At 41.0% G+C, this 18,526-nt stretch overlaps 2 protein-coding genes across 7 annotated transcripts in view; one reads left to right on the top strand and one right to left on the bottom strand.

Annotated features, from left to right (window-relative positions):
- The first annotated feature begins 826 nt into the window (after positions 1-826).
- Positions 827-6,203, top strand: LOC117006808 (cytochrome c oxidase subunit 6C-2). 2 transcript variants are annotated; one of them, XM_033079439.2, is made up of 4 exons: positions 827-911; positions 1,502-1,629; positions 3,174-3,295; positions 6,078-6,203. In XM_033079439.2, the coding sequence occupies exons 2-3, from the start codon at positions 1,516-1,518 to the stop codon at positions 3,291-3,293; spliced, it is 234 nt and encodes a 77-aa protein (XP_032935330.1). In that variant the 5' UTR covers positions 827-911; positions 1,502-1,515; the 3' UTR covers positions 3,294-3,295; positions 6,078-6,203. The 2 variants fall into 2 exon arrangements, with proteins under 2 accessions (XP_032935330.1, XP_032935340.1); XM_033079449.2 differs by lacking the exon at positions 827-911 and adding an exon at positions 1,191-1,287.
- A 2,851-nt stretch (positions 6,204-9,054) lies between these two features.
- VPS13B (vacuolar protein sorting 13 homolog B) overlaps positions 9,055-18,526 on the bottom strand; it is a 427,554-nt gene continuing 418,082 nt past the window's right edge. For all 5 annotated transcript variants that reach the window (XM_033079391.2, XM_033079426.2, XM_033079417.2 and 2 more), the window contains exons 60-62: positions 17,413-17,515; positions 16,512-16,761; positions 9,055-11,051 (exon numbers count right to left, since the gene is read on the bottom strand). In XM_033079391.2, coding sequence (XP_032935282.1) covers positions 10,806-11,051; positions 16,512-16,761; positions 17,413-17,515 — 599 coding nt within the window. In that variant the 3' untranslated portion in view covers positions 9,055-10,805. The remainder of the gene's footprint in view (positions 11,052-16,511; positions 16,762-17,412; positions 17,516-18,526) is intronic.

Raw genomic sequence — 18,526 nt, 5'->3', positions numbered from 1 at the left:
AAACTCTCTCTCTAAAGACCTGAGTCACTTGGCCCAGCAGTGTCACCCCGGGCATCCTTAAAGTGGGTGACTTGGTTTTCTCCCATGGCTCTTAATAGAATCACAAAATGGTTTGGTTTGGAAGGGACCTTAAAAGACAGAAGAAGGGACCTGAACATGAGCCAGTATGTGCCCAGCTGGCCAAGAAGACAACTGGCATCCTGCTGTGCATCGGGAATGGCGCGGCCAGCAGCACCAGGGCGGGGATTGTCCCCCGTGCTCGGCTCTGGTGACGCCACCCCTCGAGTGCTGTGTCCAGTTCTGGCCCCTCAGCTGAGGAAGGACGCTGAGGAGCTGGAGCGTGTCCCGAGAAGGGCCCGGAGCTGGGAAGGGTCCGGAGCGCGGGCGCTGTGCGGGGCCGCTGAGGGAGCTGGGGGTGTTCAGCTGGAGCGGAGGAGGCTCGGGGGTGACCTGATCGCTCTGTGCAGCGCTGAAAGGAGGCTGAGCCGGGGATCGGGCTCTTCTCACAGCCCACAGGTGACAGCACCAGAACACATCGCCCCGAGCTGTGCAGGGGTAGCGGGGGTTGGACATTAGGAGGAATTCCTTCACAGCAAAGATGATAAAACAAACATTGGGATGTGCTGCTTAGGGAGGTGATCTTGTCGTCGTCCCTGGGGCTGTTTAGGACAAGACTGCACTTGGCACTGAGTGCCAGGGTCTGTTTGACGCGGCGCTGTTCGGCCCCAGGCTGGACTCGATGGTCTCAGAGGCCTCCCCAACCCAATCGATTCGGGGTTTGCGCCCACACGCGCCCGGCGGGGTTTGAGCCGCGCCGCCCGCCGTACGCCGCCTGCCCCTGCGCATGCGGAGTAGCGGGGCCGCAGCGGGAGCGCGGCCGGCGGCGCGGAAGGACCTTGGTGGGTGCTGAGGTGAGGCCGCTCTCCGCTCCCGCCGCGGCTCCCGCTGTTCCCCTTCCTGCCTTCATTCCCTGTAACCTCCCTTATCATCCCCATCCCTAGGGCCGCCAGCCGCCGCTCCCCGCTCGGCCGCGGCCCCGCGACAGCCCCGTGACCTCTGCGCGTCCCTGAGGGTGGCGGAGCCGGGCCCGGCGGCGGCTGCAGCGCGGGGCTTGGGCGCCCTGGGTGCGGGGAACGGCGCAGGGCTGGTCCCAGCCTGTCCCCGGTACTGCTTCGAACCTCTTCTGACCTAAACACCAGGACAGCAGGCCTGGGAGGAAGACGCTGCGGGGAGCGCAGTATTTAGTGGGAGCAACGAAAGCTAGCCTTGATTCCACAAGTACTGGGTGTAAGGAGTGTAAATAATAGGAGTCATTAATAGGTTGTCCTTGAATTTTGTTCCTTAAATATTCTCATTGGAAGGTCAAACACACAGGACCACTGTTGCTCATATCGTGAAGACAGTTATTGCACAATACAAAAAAGAATTGTTTTTCTTTAGTACAGAAAATTGTTTTAAGTAGAGCTTCTTCCACACTTCTCTTATTTCTTTTCTCTTCCAGGAAATCCAGTCATCATGTCAGCTGCGCTGTTGCCAAAGCCACAAATGCGGCGCCTTTTGGCGAGCCGGATGAAGTTTCACCTCCTTGGGGCATTTTTGGTGTCTATGGGATGTGCAACTTTGTACAAGGTGGGCTCTGTAGTCATTCACTTATAAGCTGGATTCACTGGAATATTTAAAGAATTCATAATATTTTTCTGTTGAGATTGGGTTGAGCTGTTCATAAGAAAGGTTTAGTAATGTATTTTTGTAAGCATGTTTCCAAAGCACAAATAAATCTTCCTAATCTTCATTTGAAGAAATGATATGAATAATCTGATATTTCATGCTGTGTGTTCAAGATCATGCAATTCGTGACAATTTGACCTTGAGTGTCTTAGTCCCAAAATGCTCTTGACCATTCACAGTTGGTGCACATTAACTCTAGATAGTTTGTGTTTTGGTCTGCCACAGTTTCTGAGGCTTGGGAGAGTTGTCCAAGTCTTACTTTATCTCTTGAATGATTTCAGGAAACTTGCTCTTAAGCAATTTGGAAAACTCATCCTTCACTCTGAAGATAGCACTGTGGGAAAACCTAATGTGGTCTTTCTGTCCTTGATTTTGAGATATCGTGTGGAAACGGAGCATTATGTTTCCAGAAAAACACCCTTACAGGTTTGACTTCTCATAAAAATAAGAGAAGTTCTTGAGTGCTCTTATTAAATAATTCTTGGATCTCATACACAAAGCAAACAATACGGTGTGAATTCTTGTGGAAGAGCTAGGTCTTGGTTTTTCCCATTGAATTCATGCATATACTGTTGACAGCATTTGAGTGCTCAGGAAGCTGTTGATAAAAGTGAGGAGAAAGCAAGTTAATTTCAGGTTTTCCACAACTTCTCAGATCCACAAATGCCTGTCAGAAACAGTAAGCTCACACATGTACGTAACACATCTGTTGAGAGGCAGACAAGGTTTTTTGTGGTCAGACTTAGAATATATTTTTTTAATAGCCATTTGGCAGCCCTCTGTTGATACACTGCTAAGGTGGGAGACCAGATTTAGAACAGGTAACATGGATCTCAGCAGTGATTTACTTTGTTCCACGTTAGATGCTGTTGCACAAACCCACCTTGGAATTTTTTTTTCAATCTTCTGGGAGCTTTTTGAGTATATCCCTATGCTTCAGGTGAATGGGTGTTCAAGAAATGAAGATTGTGAAGATTTTATGTTGGTGACCTGTAAAAGTGGCTTGGTGATCTTGTAAAATTTTACCAGATGTGGTTGACTTACAGTGTAGCTCAGATGTAGTCTTTCAGTGTAGGGTGCCATTTTATCCAGAGTTAGAGTTTTGCAGCTGCCCACAGGCACAAAACTTGCCATAATGACATGTTTTATGTGTAAAACTATTAGCAGGGAGGGTATTGGATGCTTGAGTATTATTACAGATGGAGTGGTTTTGGATCTTGAAAGTGTGATGTGCTGCCTTGTAACAGACTTTCTTTTTAAGTTTCTTCTGACCAATGATTAGGCAGCCTGACTTGTGGATTTTAACAGGAGCAAAGGAATGTTTAATAATTTGAGCTAAAGGCCTTTTAGATGAATACCCACTGATAGAAATTATGGAACTAACAGGAAAAAAACCCTGTTCATAAAGCTTTGCAAACTTTAATTTTCTGTGTGTTACTTTCCAGTTTGGAGTTGCTGAACCCAGAAAACGAGCTTATGAAGACTTCTATAGAAACTATGACCCCGTGAAGGACTTTGAAGCCATGAAGGCAGCTGGTGTGCTCGAGAGTGCACCAGCCAAGTGATGGTAAGCTGCACCTGCAGGTAGTGAGCTGCACTGCGTTAGAACAGGAGTGAGATGATGTCACTGAGATCCTGTGCTTCTGCTTGGCGGGGGGGGCAGTCTTTCTTCTTTTTCAGATCAAGAGGGGTTTCCAAAGAGAAAGGATACAAATTGCACTCAAGAGACCTCTGGGTAATAAAAATGTGAAGTAACAGGAGAAATGGGGACTGGGGAGTAAAGGCAGGATAGAAGCTCCTGAATACCTTTGGGGCAATTTTTTTAACTTGTGTGGTACAGGAGACCGTGATGATGCCAGGCCTTTGCCTTCCTCACGTAACTATGGAGAGGAGACAAAATTCTAATGTTAAACTTGCCTGATTCCACAGTTATGTTGATGCTGTCACATCTTGAACTGGTTAACTTGGGGCTGTCTGTATCTTCTGCTTACATACTTGTGGTGGTACTGCGAGTGAGAAAATGGAGAGGCTGATTCTCTCTCATAGCATGCATCTTAATGTAAGAAACAGAGACAGCTTCTGCATATCATTTTGTATTTTGAAGTTGGTGAGAGGGGGAAGATAACTAGTCATGAGGGGGAATACATTTATATACACACATATATATTAAAAATGACAGTGGCATACAGCTGTGTGTACTAATAATTAAACTTTTGTATTGTATGAAGGTTGAATGAACTTTGTTCACAATATTCTTTTTTTTTAGCACTTGACACTGCCTTTCCTAGGAAAACTACCCAACTTTGTTCTCCCTTACTAGTAACACCAGGAAAAAAGTCTTTATTTCAACTGTGTTATTAATAACTACACTTACAAAGCTGCACAAGCTGATGTGACAACTCAATATTAAGAGTTCCTCCCCTTTTCTTGGTGCAAATTTTTTACATTGAGTTCTCTGCTTCTCCTAAAATGACTTCAGACTAATCTAGAATGATAGTTTTTCATTCTTTTGGAATGTTTTCATATTGTGATCATTATGTGATAATCTGTGGCTTTAATTATCCTGGCCAGCTGGATTTTCTCAGCTTGTTTGCATGAAGAAGCAAGATTGAATGAAAGATTTGTACTTAACACTATGAATACTGAATTCTGTTCTCTGACAACCTGCAATTATCTGGTTTCTGCTTAACACAATCACATAAAAAAACTCAGAGCTCCATCTCTTCTAAAAAAACAGAAAAAAAGGTAAAAAATCCTTGTGTCAGTCCCAGCTTTTGGGAATGTTTTGGGGTTTTTTTTGTTGCAGTCATAGCTGAAGAACAGCAGTATCCCACTCTCACAAAACAAAACAAAGATAAATAATGAGATTGTAAATTTACTGGTTTAAATCTTGGTAATTCTGCCTCTAGTTCAGTTCTCCGGCTAACATATAGTCACTTTTAAACTTCTTTAGACACTGAAATTGCATTCTTTAGTCAGGTGGCCTTCATCAGTGTATTCTGAAGGGCCATCTGCTGGTAAAATCATTTGAAACAAAAACTGTCAACAAGGATGCATATTGAATATTTAATTCAAATAATGAGCAGGATTTATTTCACTACAAATAGAGCTCCATTCTCAGCCTATGTTCCCACTGGCAGCTTAAAAAAAAATTACACATTGCGTGCACCTGTTAAAATTAAATGTTTCCTAAACAATTTTTCAATTTCTTAGTTGTACCAGCTGAAAAAAAATGTGGAAGACAAATTGTCTTTTGTGATTTTGAATTGCTGATGTTTCTTATTCCTTAGCCTGCTTATATAAGAACTGGTATTTTTTCCCTCCTTCATAGTAGAATGAGGTTGTTTTTTGTTGTGCCTGTACATGAATACAAAAGTAGAAGGGGAAAACCATTCCAGTCTTTGGATGTTTTCTAAAGGCTGTAAAAAAAAGGACAAGTACCCAGAACAGATGGAAGACTCTTTTTTTTTTTTTTTTTTCTTTCAGAGATTGAAATCTTGGCTATTCTGAATTTTAAGCCTTTTTTTGGCGTAGTTACGTAAAGGATACACTGATCATGCACACTCAACATCTCCCAGTTTACTGGAGTATGTCCTTTATGTGGCAGTAAATACAGTGGCTTAACCTCACTAAAGACTCTCTGTGGAACCAGCACTTAGCCCCAGAATTGAGGAAGGGGTTGGGTGGGCAGGAAAGGGTCCATTAGTTATAGTGGCACTTTGCACCAAGTTTGTTCCTGCTGGCCATGGAGGCACCTTGGCACCTCCCTGTGAATTCACACTGTTTCATTTGCTTGGTGTGGACTCTGGTGGTGATACTGACAGTGGAAATTACATGCAGGTATAAATGTGAGGAGTATCTGGCATCTGCTGTGTGCTCAGCCATGGAATAGAGGGAGAATCTCAGAGTTTGGTGCTAACCACTTTCATGACTCTTGTCATGGAGCACAGCTGGTCCTGGATTGTGTTCAGTATAATGGGGAGAAGCAATTTGAGTTTGGTTTTCTTCCTTCCTTGGTAGGCTGCCTGCACCACTTGTTTCCTCTCTGGCTCCTATCTGAAAGCAGCATTCCTTTCTGCTGCAGGCCTTCAGCAAGACTGATTCAGTTACCAGTGCAGCATATATAGTGAATCTGATGTGCTGTGCAGTGTTCCAGCTCTTGATTTGTTCCATGTTTCACTTCTGTTTGCCACATGAAGGGTGTGTGAAGCTTCAAGCATCAGGAAATAACGGGGAATTCCTCCAGACTAAACTACTGCATAAACATTTCTCTCTGCTGCTTTGCATTCATACATACTAATATGTTTACTTTGTCCATCATAACTTAATGGGCTTTTTTTATCTTGCAGATTCCCTTCAGTTCAAGGAGGCTTGATGACCGAACCTTATTTGTTCACTGAAGTGTAAAGTGAAATGCAGTTCAGTGCATGGCACGCTCTAATGCAGTTCAATAAATAAAATACAGATGTCAGTGACATTTAGTTGTCTTCATTATTGTAGAAATACTTAAAGGCTCAGGTGCTGGGTAGAAAGAGTGGTGGAAAGTCTTCAGAACTTGCCCAAGATGATTAAGTCTGTCTTGCCTCCAGGAGTTACTTGCATCTCTGTTTTGGCCAAATTTCACATTTGATGGCACAGTGTATCCCTAAGCGGTGACAGCCAGTTTGTCCCAGCTGCTTATGGGAATGTGCAAGAGGACAGATCTTGCAGGAAGGGAGAGGATGGATTTCTGGAAGGTTCTCTGTTACCTCTGGCTTCACAAGGTGAGCTGACCTTGAGAGGAAAGAATTTGGCTAGAAATTCTGGAAATGCACCAGCCAACCTTTTTTTCTTTTTGTACTGTCATCACTTGTCTCCCTTACATCAGCAAACTGTTACAGCAAGACACAGACTGTGCAAATGCCCATTCTTACACATGGTGTATTAGTTACTCTAATTGGAAAATGACTCCAAACTGCAGGCATGTTCCCATATAATTGATGTAGAAGAGGAAAGGGGGTACAGGCAGATGAAGTAAATACTGTATTATGGTAATAAAATCTTGGCATGCTGCTTTTAGACATGTATCATCTTTTTAATATCTGGAAGTAGTCAGCTAAGCATAGTTTGGATCTCTCTATGTTCTGTGCAGTCTGAGACATCATGCTCTTTCTTCGACCATGATAACCTGTCAGTGAGAACAGGCTTTGTCATTGCCTGCTGCTCAGGATGAAGAAGGTACTAGGACTGCAGCTTTTGTTTGCTGAATGTGGATACTTAGGAGAGCAGGCAAAATCTGACTGCTTGAAAGGAAGGAAGTCTTTGTATGAAGCAGCATGACAAATTAGGCCATCTGTGTTGTATTTGAAGGTCTTAGGTTCAAATCCTGTTTGGAGTAACTCTTATTATTTTACATGGATCATTAACTACTTAACACTTAATAGGTATCCTTGAACAACATTTGGACTAATGAAAGCACATAAGTAATGTATGTGATCCAGAACATTTTATAGAGCAACATGGGATTTTCTTTAAACTTCCCATGCAGACAGTGCTTCCTTTAAGCAAAGAAAGAATTTGACATTAGTGATGCAGGGGAAACCATCTAGTAATCAAAATACCCCAGCTCCTATAAATGTAAACCAGAGCTTAACAATAGCAAATGATACCCATTTATCTTCCCAATGTACAGTATAAACAGTGTATGCCATTAAGTACTGACTAACATTTTCTCAGGCCTGTCTGCAGTTTAAATAGCCAGGGGTCTTCACTTTTACTGACAGCTTCAGAGGCAAAGAAACTTGCTACTGCCAGGTGTGCAGACTAATAGACATGACTTCCTATGTCAGTCTAGGCTCTGTATTCTTCACAGTTGCTATGAATTAATTTGCTGTTAAATTCTTAGTTTTTTCTTAACTGTTGTAGCCAGCAGCAGTTATTGTAGTCTGTTCCTTCAGTTACCAGTTCATGTGATTTAAAGAAATTAGAGTTTTGTGACTGAAGGCAATTTTTAACAGATATAGGGAGCTCAGGGATGTCTGGCTAAATGTATTTAACAAAGAAAGGTGAGTTTTAACTTCTGTGGCTGTGCTTTGAGAGGCTGCTTTCTGGATGCAGTCTGGTTTCACACTGGATGCAAGGCAAGTACTTTCCTTAAGCAGGCAATGCCAACCAATCCACAGCTTCCTTTCCTCTGGAGTAAGAAGGGAGTGCAAAGCTGGATACCTAACCTGCTTTTCTGAAATCAGCACCAACCCCACCAGTTTTACTTACTTTTTTTTTTACTGTTTTTTTTTCCTTTGTCAACAAGAGTTCAGCTAATTCTATCATACAAATAATTGTATGAGTGGGACATAACATAGTACAAGACCTGTGAGTTAGACCCTAATCAGCTGCTTGTTACAGGGTCTGGCATTCTGTTTCTAGGAGATGCAGAGCTGAAAAACATGCTTGGCTGCTCTTGGAGACTATCCCAAGTGTCTGAAGGTATTTGCTATATTTATGTATTAAATGATATATAAAAAGGAATTATTTGACCTGAACTGCTTTGGGAAGGGTCTTGCCTGACTATGCCTTCAAATTTTTTGGCTAGCTTACTTTAGTCTTGAGTGTTTGAGGAGTGATTGATTGTTCTGGAAGCAAAAAAGATAGATTGAAGTAGTGAGCTCTCCAGGTCTAAAGAGCATTATGAGAGTAGGCATGTTTTAAGAGTACACATTGCACTGCTTTAGCAGCTAAGTACAGGCAGCTGCTCTTCAGACAACTTTGTTTTCATAGTTCACACAGCTCATATGTAGGAGAGGTTGATTTATGTGCCGTCTCCACTCGTTTCCATACATGTGGTCAGAAGGGGGAGAAAGAACCTGCATAATGCAGTAAAAAGATGCAGCTCAATTCACTGAAGAAAAGTGTAATCTAAGCAAGTGTTTATTCCAGAAGAATGTAATTCAGGAAAAACACAAATGTATTTTAAAACAATGGCTGAAATCTACAAACTTTTAGAAATGAAACTGCTGTTCCTCATTTTTTTACAGGTGTGTTTGGATCCCCTTGGCTTGTCTGTGTACTGCATAAATAAGAAACAGATTAGCCTAATTGAAATGGTGACTACAGTGCTGTTTTGATTCAGTTAGTCACAAAAGCATAAAACTTTTCAGCACACGTTTTTGGCAAGCTAGTCACCAGTTTTTACTTCCAAAGTATTGTCATGATCTATTGGATTTTCTGGGACACCACAAAGTCCAGTGACCAACTGGGATCTAATGGGGCCCTCATGAAGCTTGTACATCAGGCCTGCCATTGTCCTACACCATGTAACTGAATGAATAAACAGCTCATAAGAAAAAATATTACAGGAATAGCTTTATTATCTTTAAACAATTTAATTATATTACAATTTATCCATCAATATGCAAAATTAGAAGTATTAAACAACTTCCATAAAATATTCAGGAATGAAGCGCATGTGTGTATATACATACACTTTTTTAGACAGTGTTATTTAAACAATGACTAAGTTATTAAATCATTGTATGAAATGTTAATAATAGATGGGCTTATTTCACAGTCAGGAAAGGACAATGCAGAACCCAGCCTACTTAATTCTCAGTAGATGAGCAACACAGCTTTTAGAAATACCTTTTAACAAAACAGAACTCAAGAAAAAACATTGCAGTAACTACATTCTTATTTACTGTGCATTTGGTCATATCAAGTATGCATAGAAGTTATTAACTACAAAGCATATGCTCCAAATGGTGATCAGATTTTATTCCAGTTTTTAACTCCAATTCCAGCCATGTTCAGGAATCTCCAGAAAAAATTCATTTTGGTAAGCATATAGAACAGGAGAGAAAAGTTAACGTGTAGTTGGAAAGCAAGTGAGCTTTTGGTTTTAAAATGAAACTGCCATAGCCAGATTTAGTTTATAAAGTCATCTAACTGTGGCCAGAGACTGATTTCTTGTCTGCTACAAGAAATACAGGTGTTTAACATATATTCGTAAGCATATTGTGATGGCATCATTAACTGCTAATGTAATTGGTGCCTGTGGGTCCATGGTCTTCATTCAACTTTAAAGAAATCTTACTTTGCTTAGTACATATTTGAAAGGTCACTTTTCTAAGTATTCCTGTTTATCAGTTTGAAGATGATAAGCATAAAATGAATTAGGGCTGAAGGGAGCACATACAACGTAGTGGTAGCAGATCAGAAATACGCAAGACCCCACAAGGTGTTCTTAGCACCTGCACATCTGGGTTACACTGAGCTTGGAGATTTTAAGGAGACAGCTCTGTTTCTTAAATTTTTGAACTGCATGTTACTGGCTTCCAGCTAATGAACAGACAATGCACAGTCATACATACATTGAAAGTACTTCTGAAAATTTGATGGTGGATAAAATAAAGTTTCTGTATACAGACAGTTTTAAAAATAAAGTCATGTTGTAGTTCATGTTTTGTTCTCCAAACCACACAAAGGCACTAGTTTACATTATGGACTAATGTCCTGCAAACCTTCAGTCAAATAAAGGAAGCTATTTTAAGGTTAAAGTGGTGCTAAAACCCAGCTGTCACTAGTAACTTAAAACAGCCACACTGGGTTTTTCAGATTTAGTGGGGGAAAATGTTTTGCCTCAGGACGCACATGTTGGGAGAGTGTGGGTGTGGGGGAAAGCTCAGCCTTGAGCAAGTTTTTACAGCTGAGTTATAAACCTGGTTTATAACAGAAACTGGCAGACCCTAAAATATGATATAGAGGTATTGATACACATTTCTGTGTGTGGTAAAAACGTCCCTATGCACGTAATTTTCCCCTATTCTCTAATTTTTGGTTATCAAAAAGAAAAAGGATTTTGATGAAGCTGTAGTCCAAGGCTGTTCCTTCTCACTTTATTCATTTGCCAGAACACTTTCCTTCCAGCACTAGTATTTTGGCTAGGAAGCAGGAATGTTGTCAAGATTAGAAAAGCTATTGGGGTTTGTTATCAATTTCTACCTCTTCAAAAATTACATGTGTCTCTACTTGATGTTGGTTACTGCAGAGAAAACATTGCTCTCAAACTGGTATGGTATTACTACATGAACCAGCAATAACTCTTAATTAAATCCTTTCCTCAAGGCTTTATTTTTCACCATGGTGAATTTGCTAATGAATACTTGGGCAAAAGTTGGGTCAACTACATACTGATAGGTTTTTGTTATAGTCAGGGGCTGTTCAGTAGCCACGGTGTGCGGGGCTGGCGCTGTGGCGGCGCTGGGGGAGAGGTGACACGATGTCTTGGTGATGTACTCCACGAGGCGGTTGTACTGCTGTTCTGACAGCCTCTCTCTGGCTCCCTCGGCCTGAAATCACATAAGATACAACAGTGACTGACTATTTGACAGCAACTGAATTAAGTAGCAAGGACAATAACTTCCACATTTCTCTGATAAAAATCTTCCTGCCTGAAATCTTACAACAGTTTAAAGGATTTTTTAAATCATGAATGTTCTCCCGTAGTTGAGTTCCTGGTGAATTAGTCCTCTCCTCTGCTGTTTTGGACTTCTGAGAAGCTCTAACTCTGCCACAGAAAATTTAAGCAGTATCTTGAGAATTGGCCAAGAATAGAACTTCACAACAGATCAACTCTTTGTATACAGCAAAGGCAGTGAAACCCCTTTCAGAAAAATGTCAGTAGCTCTTGGCAAGGCTTATCATACAGAAATTCTATTAGCTAAAATATTTTAGCCTTTAACTTCATTTAAGATGAAGACTAGAAGCTACCTTCCTTCCAGGTGAATGTTCTATGGCAGGATATATCCATCTGCTTCTGGCAACAAAACCCCCATTCACACAAGAACATTATTCTAAATAAAAGGGTTTCACTGAAGATGATTTGGGCATTTTGTTTCTGGAGAAGGCATTAAGGGATCTCTGTTTTGCAGGCTGGAATAGGTAGAGGTTGTTTAAGGTCCTAGCAAGTGACCTACTCTAGTGGAAAAAAATACAGTAAATCAAATACTGTCATCTATCATATGGCTCCAACCAAACCTGGCTTTGGAAGATCAATCTGCTGTGCCCTTATTTTTGAAGAAGCTGAAGATGACTATGACTAGCTTGAGAAGGGAAGGCAAACAAGCAGGCATAAGCTGGTTGCATGGTTTCAAAAAAACTACTTCAGAATTCCCACCCTGGATACTACAAGTCATTCAAAATAGAAGTTATTTCCAAAATATGAAAATGAAGAAAAAGGCAGCAGCTATAATAGGGCTAGGGTTTAATGCTTCCTTATTTTACACTTGGACAATTGCTGACCAGTTCAATTTTTGTAGGATTTAAAATTTCCTTGCTGGACATCATGCTAAGGATTTAAAGACTACTGTCTTCTGCCTGTCTTTCAGGGAGTTTTACAGGTCTTGCTAGATAGAAGAATATTTTCAAACAGTGTCATTAGATTCAATTTAACATCCACAGTCAATATCTTATCATGTCTCTGGACTGCAAGACTCATTTAAATACACTGTTGCTTATTTGAAGAAAGAATTAATATGACTGCTAGATAGTGACAGGTGTCACATGAAAAAAGTCCCCTCTGGTTTTTTTACTATGCCTTTGGAGATGGATTTGCTGCTCAGTGAGTAGAAACACTCCTGTTTTCAATCATCATCACAAAATTGCTAAAGGAAGCAGGCTCATGAACAGAACAGAAGTTTAAGGTTGAAGCCTATGGCTAGAAACAGCGGAAATGATGAAATGGGCAGAGGAAAGGGTTGTTTCCATGAACGACCTTAAGGGAGGGAAAAATCAGAAGGCAGACTGCTGCAGCAGACTCACAGCTAACACTGGAGAAGGGTGTCTGCACCACGTCTTTGGTCTGGTGGCTCAGTAAAAGTTTCTCAGCAATCAGTCTGTTCCAGCAGTTGAAAGGAGAGAAATATGCCAAAGTACCACCTATGTAAACTGGATTTTAAGTTACAGGGTAAATCTTGCATGTAGGTGGCTTCACATTTTTTCCTGATTTCTCCTAGGGAGGTAAGCCCAGGGACAGCTGTGTTCTGCCTCCCCACTGGCCAGAAGATCCAATTCACAAAGGAGATAGAAATGGTGCTGGCATCCCAGTCACCTACTTCTGTGAACCCAACAGATACGGCATAATTATTCAGGAGGAAATATTAACTATGGTTGGATGGTCTTCCAAAGTAATTGGGACCCTGCTTGCTTTTAGATGACTTCATCTGTAACTGTCTGCTTCTGCAGCCAGTTTCAGTTTGGCTTATATTTTCAAGACAAGAAATATTTGGAATTGATGTTATTCTACATTTTTCCTAAATGGGACCTAAGATTGTCACTAAGTGCCCTCACTTGCTGCTTTAAACATTTATCATGTTAATATCCAGATCACTCAAGGATTCAAAACTTGATCAAGACTTACTTAATGCACCTCCTAGAGTAGTATTACAGATATCATGTCACTTCGTATTTCAAGTCCATACTTTTGAGTTAAGAAGTCCAGTATTTTTCTAAAATTCCTCCCATTATGCTTTATAATGAATAAACCTCCAGCAATTCTAACTCCACACCTGTGCTGTGCAGTCCAGATGGGTGTAGCACTGATTTACCTCTGTGCACACTGACTAAGGAGATCCAGCTCTTTAGGATTTTTTTTCCATTGCTTTGAGAAATCCAAAGATCGATTTTCAGCTCCAAAGATGAAAACACGTAGGACTCGCAAAAAAATCTGGAATATCTGAAATTCCAGGACCCTTCAATTTTTTGTTGACTTCTTGATGTTATGAGCTATAGCAAGAGCAGCTGGAAGAGCAGGCCTTTTGAGTTTGACATCTGTCTGGAAACAAGCAGTGTCTCAATTACTTTGGAAGATAGTCCAAATACAATTAATGCTTCCTTTTCAATAACAAACTTGTCAGTGCCAGAGTTTTTAAGAATCCATCCAGGCTATTCCTATCCAGATGGATTAAGTTATATACTGTGGAGGCGAACAAGGCATCAGGCAAACCTATTGCTGAAGGAGTCAAAATATGCTCTATAACATCTCTGGTGATTACAGCTGTAGAATAACTCATGTTTTGTTTCTTAACTGTTCCAAGAAGTTGAGGAGAGGGAATGAGAGAAACTGTTTTGGGCAGAGCTGAAACAAAATTTTTGGCAATTGTTTTTGTGAGCAGTAATGCAAAAAAATGGACTTTTATAGCCTTGAAATGAAATGTTTCAATTTGTTGTATTATTTCTAGCATCTTTGACTAAATTAATCAGAAAAATAGAGATAACTTACATTTGCTAACATTAGCTCTGTTTTGCTAAACTCAAAACAACATTTTGGTTGACCTGACTGGGAATTTTCCAGCTAAGAATTGATGGCATCTTTGCAAATGCCATCGTGCAGAGACATGTCTGCACTTCAGCTGAGACACCTTCAGTGTAACACAATGGCCTACTATTATTGAGGAGTTGTGATTGGTGCCTATTGAGGCATCATCTGCAGCTTTGAGGCTGCTTATCTGCAAGTCACAACTTGTTCCTCCTAAGGTTCCTTTTCCTAATCACATCTGCAGACTTTGTAGAAGCTCTAGTCAGGAAGCTGAAGGGAAGCTCTGGCTCTCATCAGCACCAGTGCTGCATGTGACACCCAGACCACAGATTCAGCTGCAGAAAGGAAATCACCAAGTATGAGATCTCCCAATCCACTAAAAAATGTAGTAAATATTAATTACAAAACACTCTAAGCAATTACTAAAATTGTATATGAAGCTTTTTGGAATCTTTTATTGCATAGATGCATTAGCTGCCTTAACATTAAAAAATTCAAATTTTTTGGTTCTGTTTCTTTCAACTGCTCCTCCTCACAGCATAGTTCTTTAAATTTTTGCAGGATTTTCAGTATCAGTGTCTGCATTCTGAAGGATTATTTTGCCAGTTCTGTTTTGTACAGCATCACTCAACGTTTGCTGTCTTGCAATCACTGACTTGGCTCCACCTGGGACACAGGCACTTTTCCCACATTTCCCATGCCATACATTTTCACTGCATTCTCAAGAGCCTGTATCAGCAAAAGAGATGCTGTACTCAGGCTAGGGGACTCAAGTTTTACAGCTCCTAGAGCTGCATCGCTGCACCACTTGAGTAGGACTCCCACATTTCCATACAGAATTTCAGAAAAAAATGATGTATTTGGTCCAGTACCTCCAAAGGAGGGTGTTTTGAACCCGTGTGTGGGGGAACATTGGACTCTGCTCATGCCATGCAGGGGTGCTCTGTGCATTCAACAGCCCCACTTGCCCATAAATCCCACACATTCCCAGCTGTAGCAGCTGTGGGGACTAGAATTAGGCTCCCTGTCCCTTGCCTTCCCTTCTCCCAAACAGGCAGACCCTCTGCACCCTTCATCACCCACTTGCAGCAAACTTTGGGCAAACTGCCCTTCTCCCCACAACAGCAGCCTTCTCCTCACCCCTTGGAAAACCAGATGCAAAGACAGCACTCCAATCCAATAAAAAAAAAAAATCTGGGCTGGTGCTAAAGTTAGGGTTAGGATAGGTTGAGTGCATCCAGTGCCTTAGTGAGAACAACTTTTCTTCTTCTTCCCTCCAGGACAGTAGCTCTGAACTGAGCAGGACAGTCTGGACTCTGATAGTCTGATGTGTGCCTCCACCAACCACTCAGCACTCAGGGACAAAAAAAGCTGAGCTCTGCCCACTTGCTTCACAGTTTAAGTAATCCCTCATGTAGCTTTGTGGTGAGAGAAGGCAACTTCAGTCAACAGTTCTCTGTGAGACTGAGGTTAGTGGAAAGACAATAAATATAAATAGAGAATTCAGCACTAAAGAAGGCTTTCACAAAAGTATTCAAGTGCTGTCACGACACAGATGAAGTCCTTGCTGAAATCGACAGCAAAACTCTTCAGTGACTTCAGCAAAGTCAGGACTTGACTGAAGGTGCTCCTACTTTTTGTCACACCTCATACTTCAGGGCTTTTGCATGTTCTTTTCTTATATTTGAAACACAAATTTCTGGTATAGCAGTCTATAAACTACCTGGCACACTTTTATAAAACTGGGACATGCATGTTTGTTTTTGAAATGTTCGCTCATATGATTCTACTTGAGAATTTAATACAATAAACATTGTTTCCCGAAAGTGTAAAAATATAACATTCTTCTGCCATTAAAAGAAGATAATTAATCCAAAAAGCCCCAGTATTCAAATGGCTTAGACATCTTTCAGCATGAAGGGTTTATGTTCTTACTGGCAAACACTTAGTGCGTGCAATCCCAGAGAAGGACTAATCCAGTTTAAAGTTAGCGTTTGCATAAGAAGGAAGATCTAAGGAAGTAAATACAGCCAAACAAGACCACTGTGCTAGAAGAGACAAGATAAATGCACGCTGAAAGGAGCATCAGCACCACTGAACAGTTAACAGAATTCCCAGAAGAATAAAAGCAACTGCTGTTGCTGGGACTTTGTAGGCACAGGGAGCAATGCTGGCTTGCCAAACAATGAACACCTCGTGCATATGTAGCCATGAGAACCTTTTCAGAAAAGAGGTGGTGCTTACCGAGAACTCAGGCTTCCTTTACTTTTTCTCTCAGAAAATTTCTGTCATAGATATGGTATATCACAATCAATAAGAGGATAGAAGGGAGGAGACACATTAATCCAAAGGGCAACACAGCCAACTATGAGGGGCAGATCTCCTGGTTTGGCACTTCAGCCTCTCCCAGCCCAAAGGTGAGTATTCCCACTGCCAAAAGCACCAGCATCAGTGTAACTTCATCTTTGAAAGGAGAAGGTACTCAAGTCTTTACCTCCAAGTCAGAAGGCACTCTCTGTTGTTTTAGCTGCACCTTCAGCAGATCTTTTTGCTGATCATCTTCCAGACAATCGATTTCAGTCACGGGGAATGCCTGCTGTTGTGTGTCTTCACTGATGCTCACGACAAAGAGCACCTCTGAGGTGAGCAGCAAGCAGCCTTCATGCTGCTGGCCTGATCCACTCACAATCATGACATCTAAGGCCATGTGAACCTCTGGCCTTCCCAGAGACTGCAGCATTTTCCTGCGTTATCAAGTTAAAAAGAGACAAAAAAGAACCAGTCAGTGTAGTATTTGGATCCTTCAAGGCTTATTTTAATCACTATGTTTTTACTTAAGCCTGTAGCTACCACCTATAGATGTAAAATAAGGCAGGGAGTGTGCTCCAAAAATCCATTACTGAAAGATGTAAGACTTCAGATTTAAAGAATGAATGTGAAATTGTTACTTATCAAAACCTTAATCACTCACTGCAAAACTGGCCTAATATCTGTGTTAGGTTATCCTATTTTTCATCCTATTTCCTTGATAATAGAAAAATTACCCAGAGAAGTGACTCAGAAACTCAGTGCAGAAAATAAAGTTATCTTCACTAACAGCTGTTTTTGGAGATGTGCAGTGTTTTTCTTGGGCTCTCTGCAATGATAAATAAGTAAGAACTCACTGGATACCATTAAATACAGATCAGCTCCGTAGTTTCAAAGCTGGATGCAGATCAGCAACCCATCATTTGCAGATTGGGTTTCTATGCACTACCTTTGTGTTTAATGTTCCTAAACAACTGCCATAACTCAGCCTTTCCTAGGGAAGCCTTTCCTGTTACCTTGACCAGAGGCCAGAACCTATTAATAAACAAAGTGCATGTAAAAATGAGCAATTGTCTAAATAATGTTACCAGACATATTTGACGTGGCTGTTTGGAGCCTGCTCAACACGTCGATCGTTTGGATGAGAGCGCTGCTTGGGAAGCTGCGAAAGTCCAGCTCCGTGCAAGATACCTGTGGGAAGAGAATTCAGGGGTTTTAGTTGCTGTTTTCTACAATGCAGTTACGTGTTGCAGTGATGTCATCTGTTTAAAGCAGTTCATAAAACAGTGCAGATCCAAAATGATGTCACATCTCTGGAAGCTGTAGTCAAGATAATCCATTAAATATTACGGTGCAAGAGCGGTGCACTTAACCCCCGTGATCTTGCTTTAGCAAGAAACAAAAAAACCCCAAAAGCCTGTGTGTTCTATGAATCAGCTGTATGCTTGCAATCAAGAAAAACATAACACTCCTTAGAGCCATCACTTCAGAGCAGGATCAGACACATCACTTAAGATTTATGTAGAAAAAATCAAGACCATTGTTAACTTTCTTGCTTAATATTAAAATACTTTCATATACGTGTCACAATTGGTACAAATTAGAACGCAAGTTTGCCTAGATACTGCATTTAAATGTTCAGTTACTTAATCCAGCTGTTAAACACAGATCCATGTACATTTATGAGATCTCCTGGGGCATCTGGTTTATTGTGAATTCTTCTTAGTGCCAGCACAGAATGGAGACTACAAGCAGCAGTTAAGCAGGTTTATAAAGAGACTCTCCAAAGCTGAAGATGATACAGTATGTATGATTTCAGATGGCCTGTAAACATTCAACAATGAGCTATAGTCACCAGAAAGAATGAGTGCGTTGCAAAAAAATTCACAAATTAAGTAGTTTTAAAAATTTTGACACGACAGACATGGAGTAGATTATGCAGTAAGTACTAGTGTTATATGGATTGGTGCAAAGTTACTCTTTTACAAATATACTTCTTTACAAATAAATGAAGAGATTTTCTTTTGTCTAAGCATTCCAAAGGCATTTTTGCATAAGGGTGTCAATAACTTAGATTCCCTCTTACACAATGGATAATAATTTAAACAAAACATCAGCAATGAAAAAAACCCTTTAATTTTTAGCACACATGTTGATGGTAATACTTAAAAGCAGCATCCCAGTTGTAACAGTTGGCTTACC

This window comes from Catharus ustulatus, chromosome 1, assembly GCF_009819885.2.
Source record: "Catharus ustulatus isolate bCatUst1 chromosome 1, bCatUst1.pri.v2, whole genome shotgun sequence".
NCBI lineage: Eukaryota > Metazoa > Chordata > Aves > Passeriformes > Turdidae > Catharus > Catharus ustulatus.
This window is presented reverse-complemented; position numbering and strand designations above follow the sequence as displayed.

What these genes read in the sequence shown, in the direction of transcription:
- LOC117006808 (XM_033079439.2), top strand. Translation starts at nt 1,516, where the DNA reads ATGTCAGCTGCGCTGTTGCCAAAGCCACAAATGCGGCGCCTTTTGGCG. An exon ending in GATGTGCAACTTTGTACAAG is followed by an intron (nt 1,630 to 3,173) that starts GTGGGCTCTGTA and finishes GTTACTTTCCAG; the next exon opens with TTTGGAGTTGCTGAACCCAG.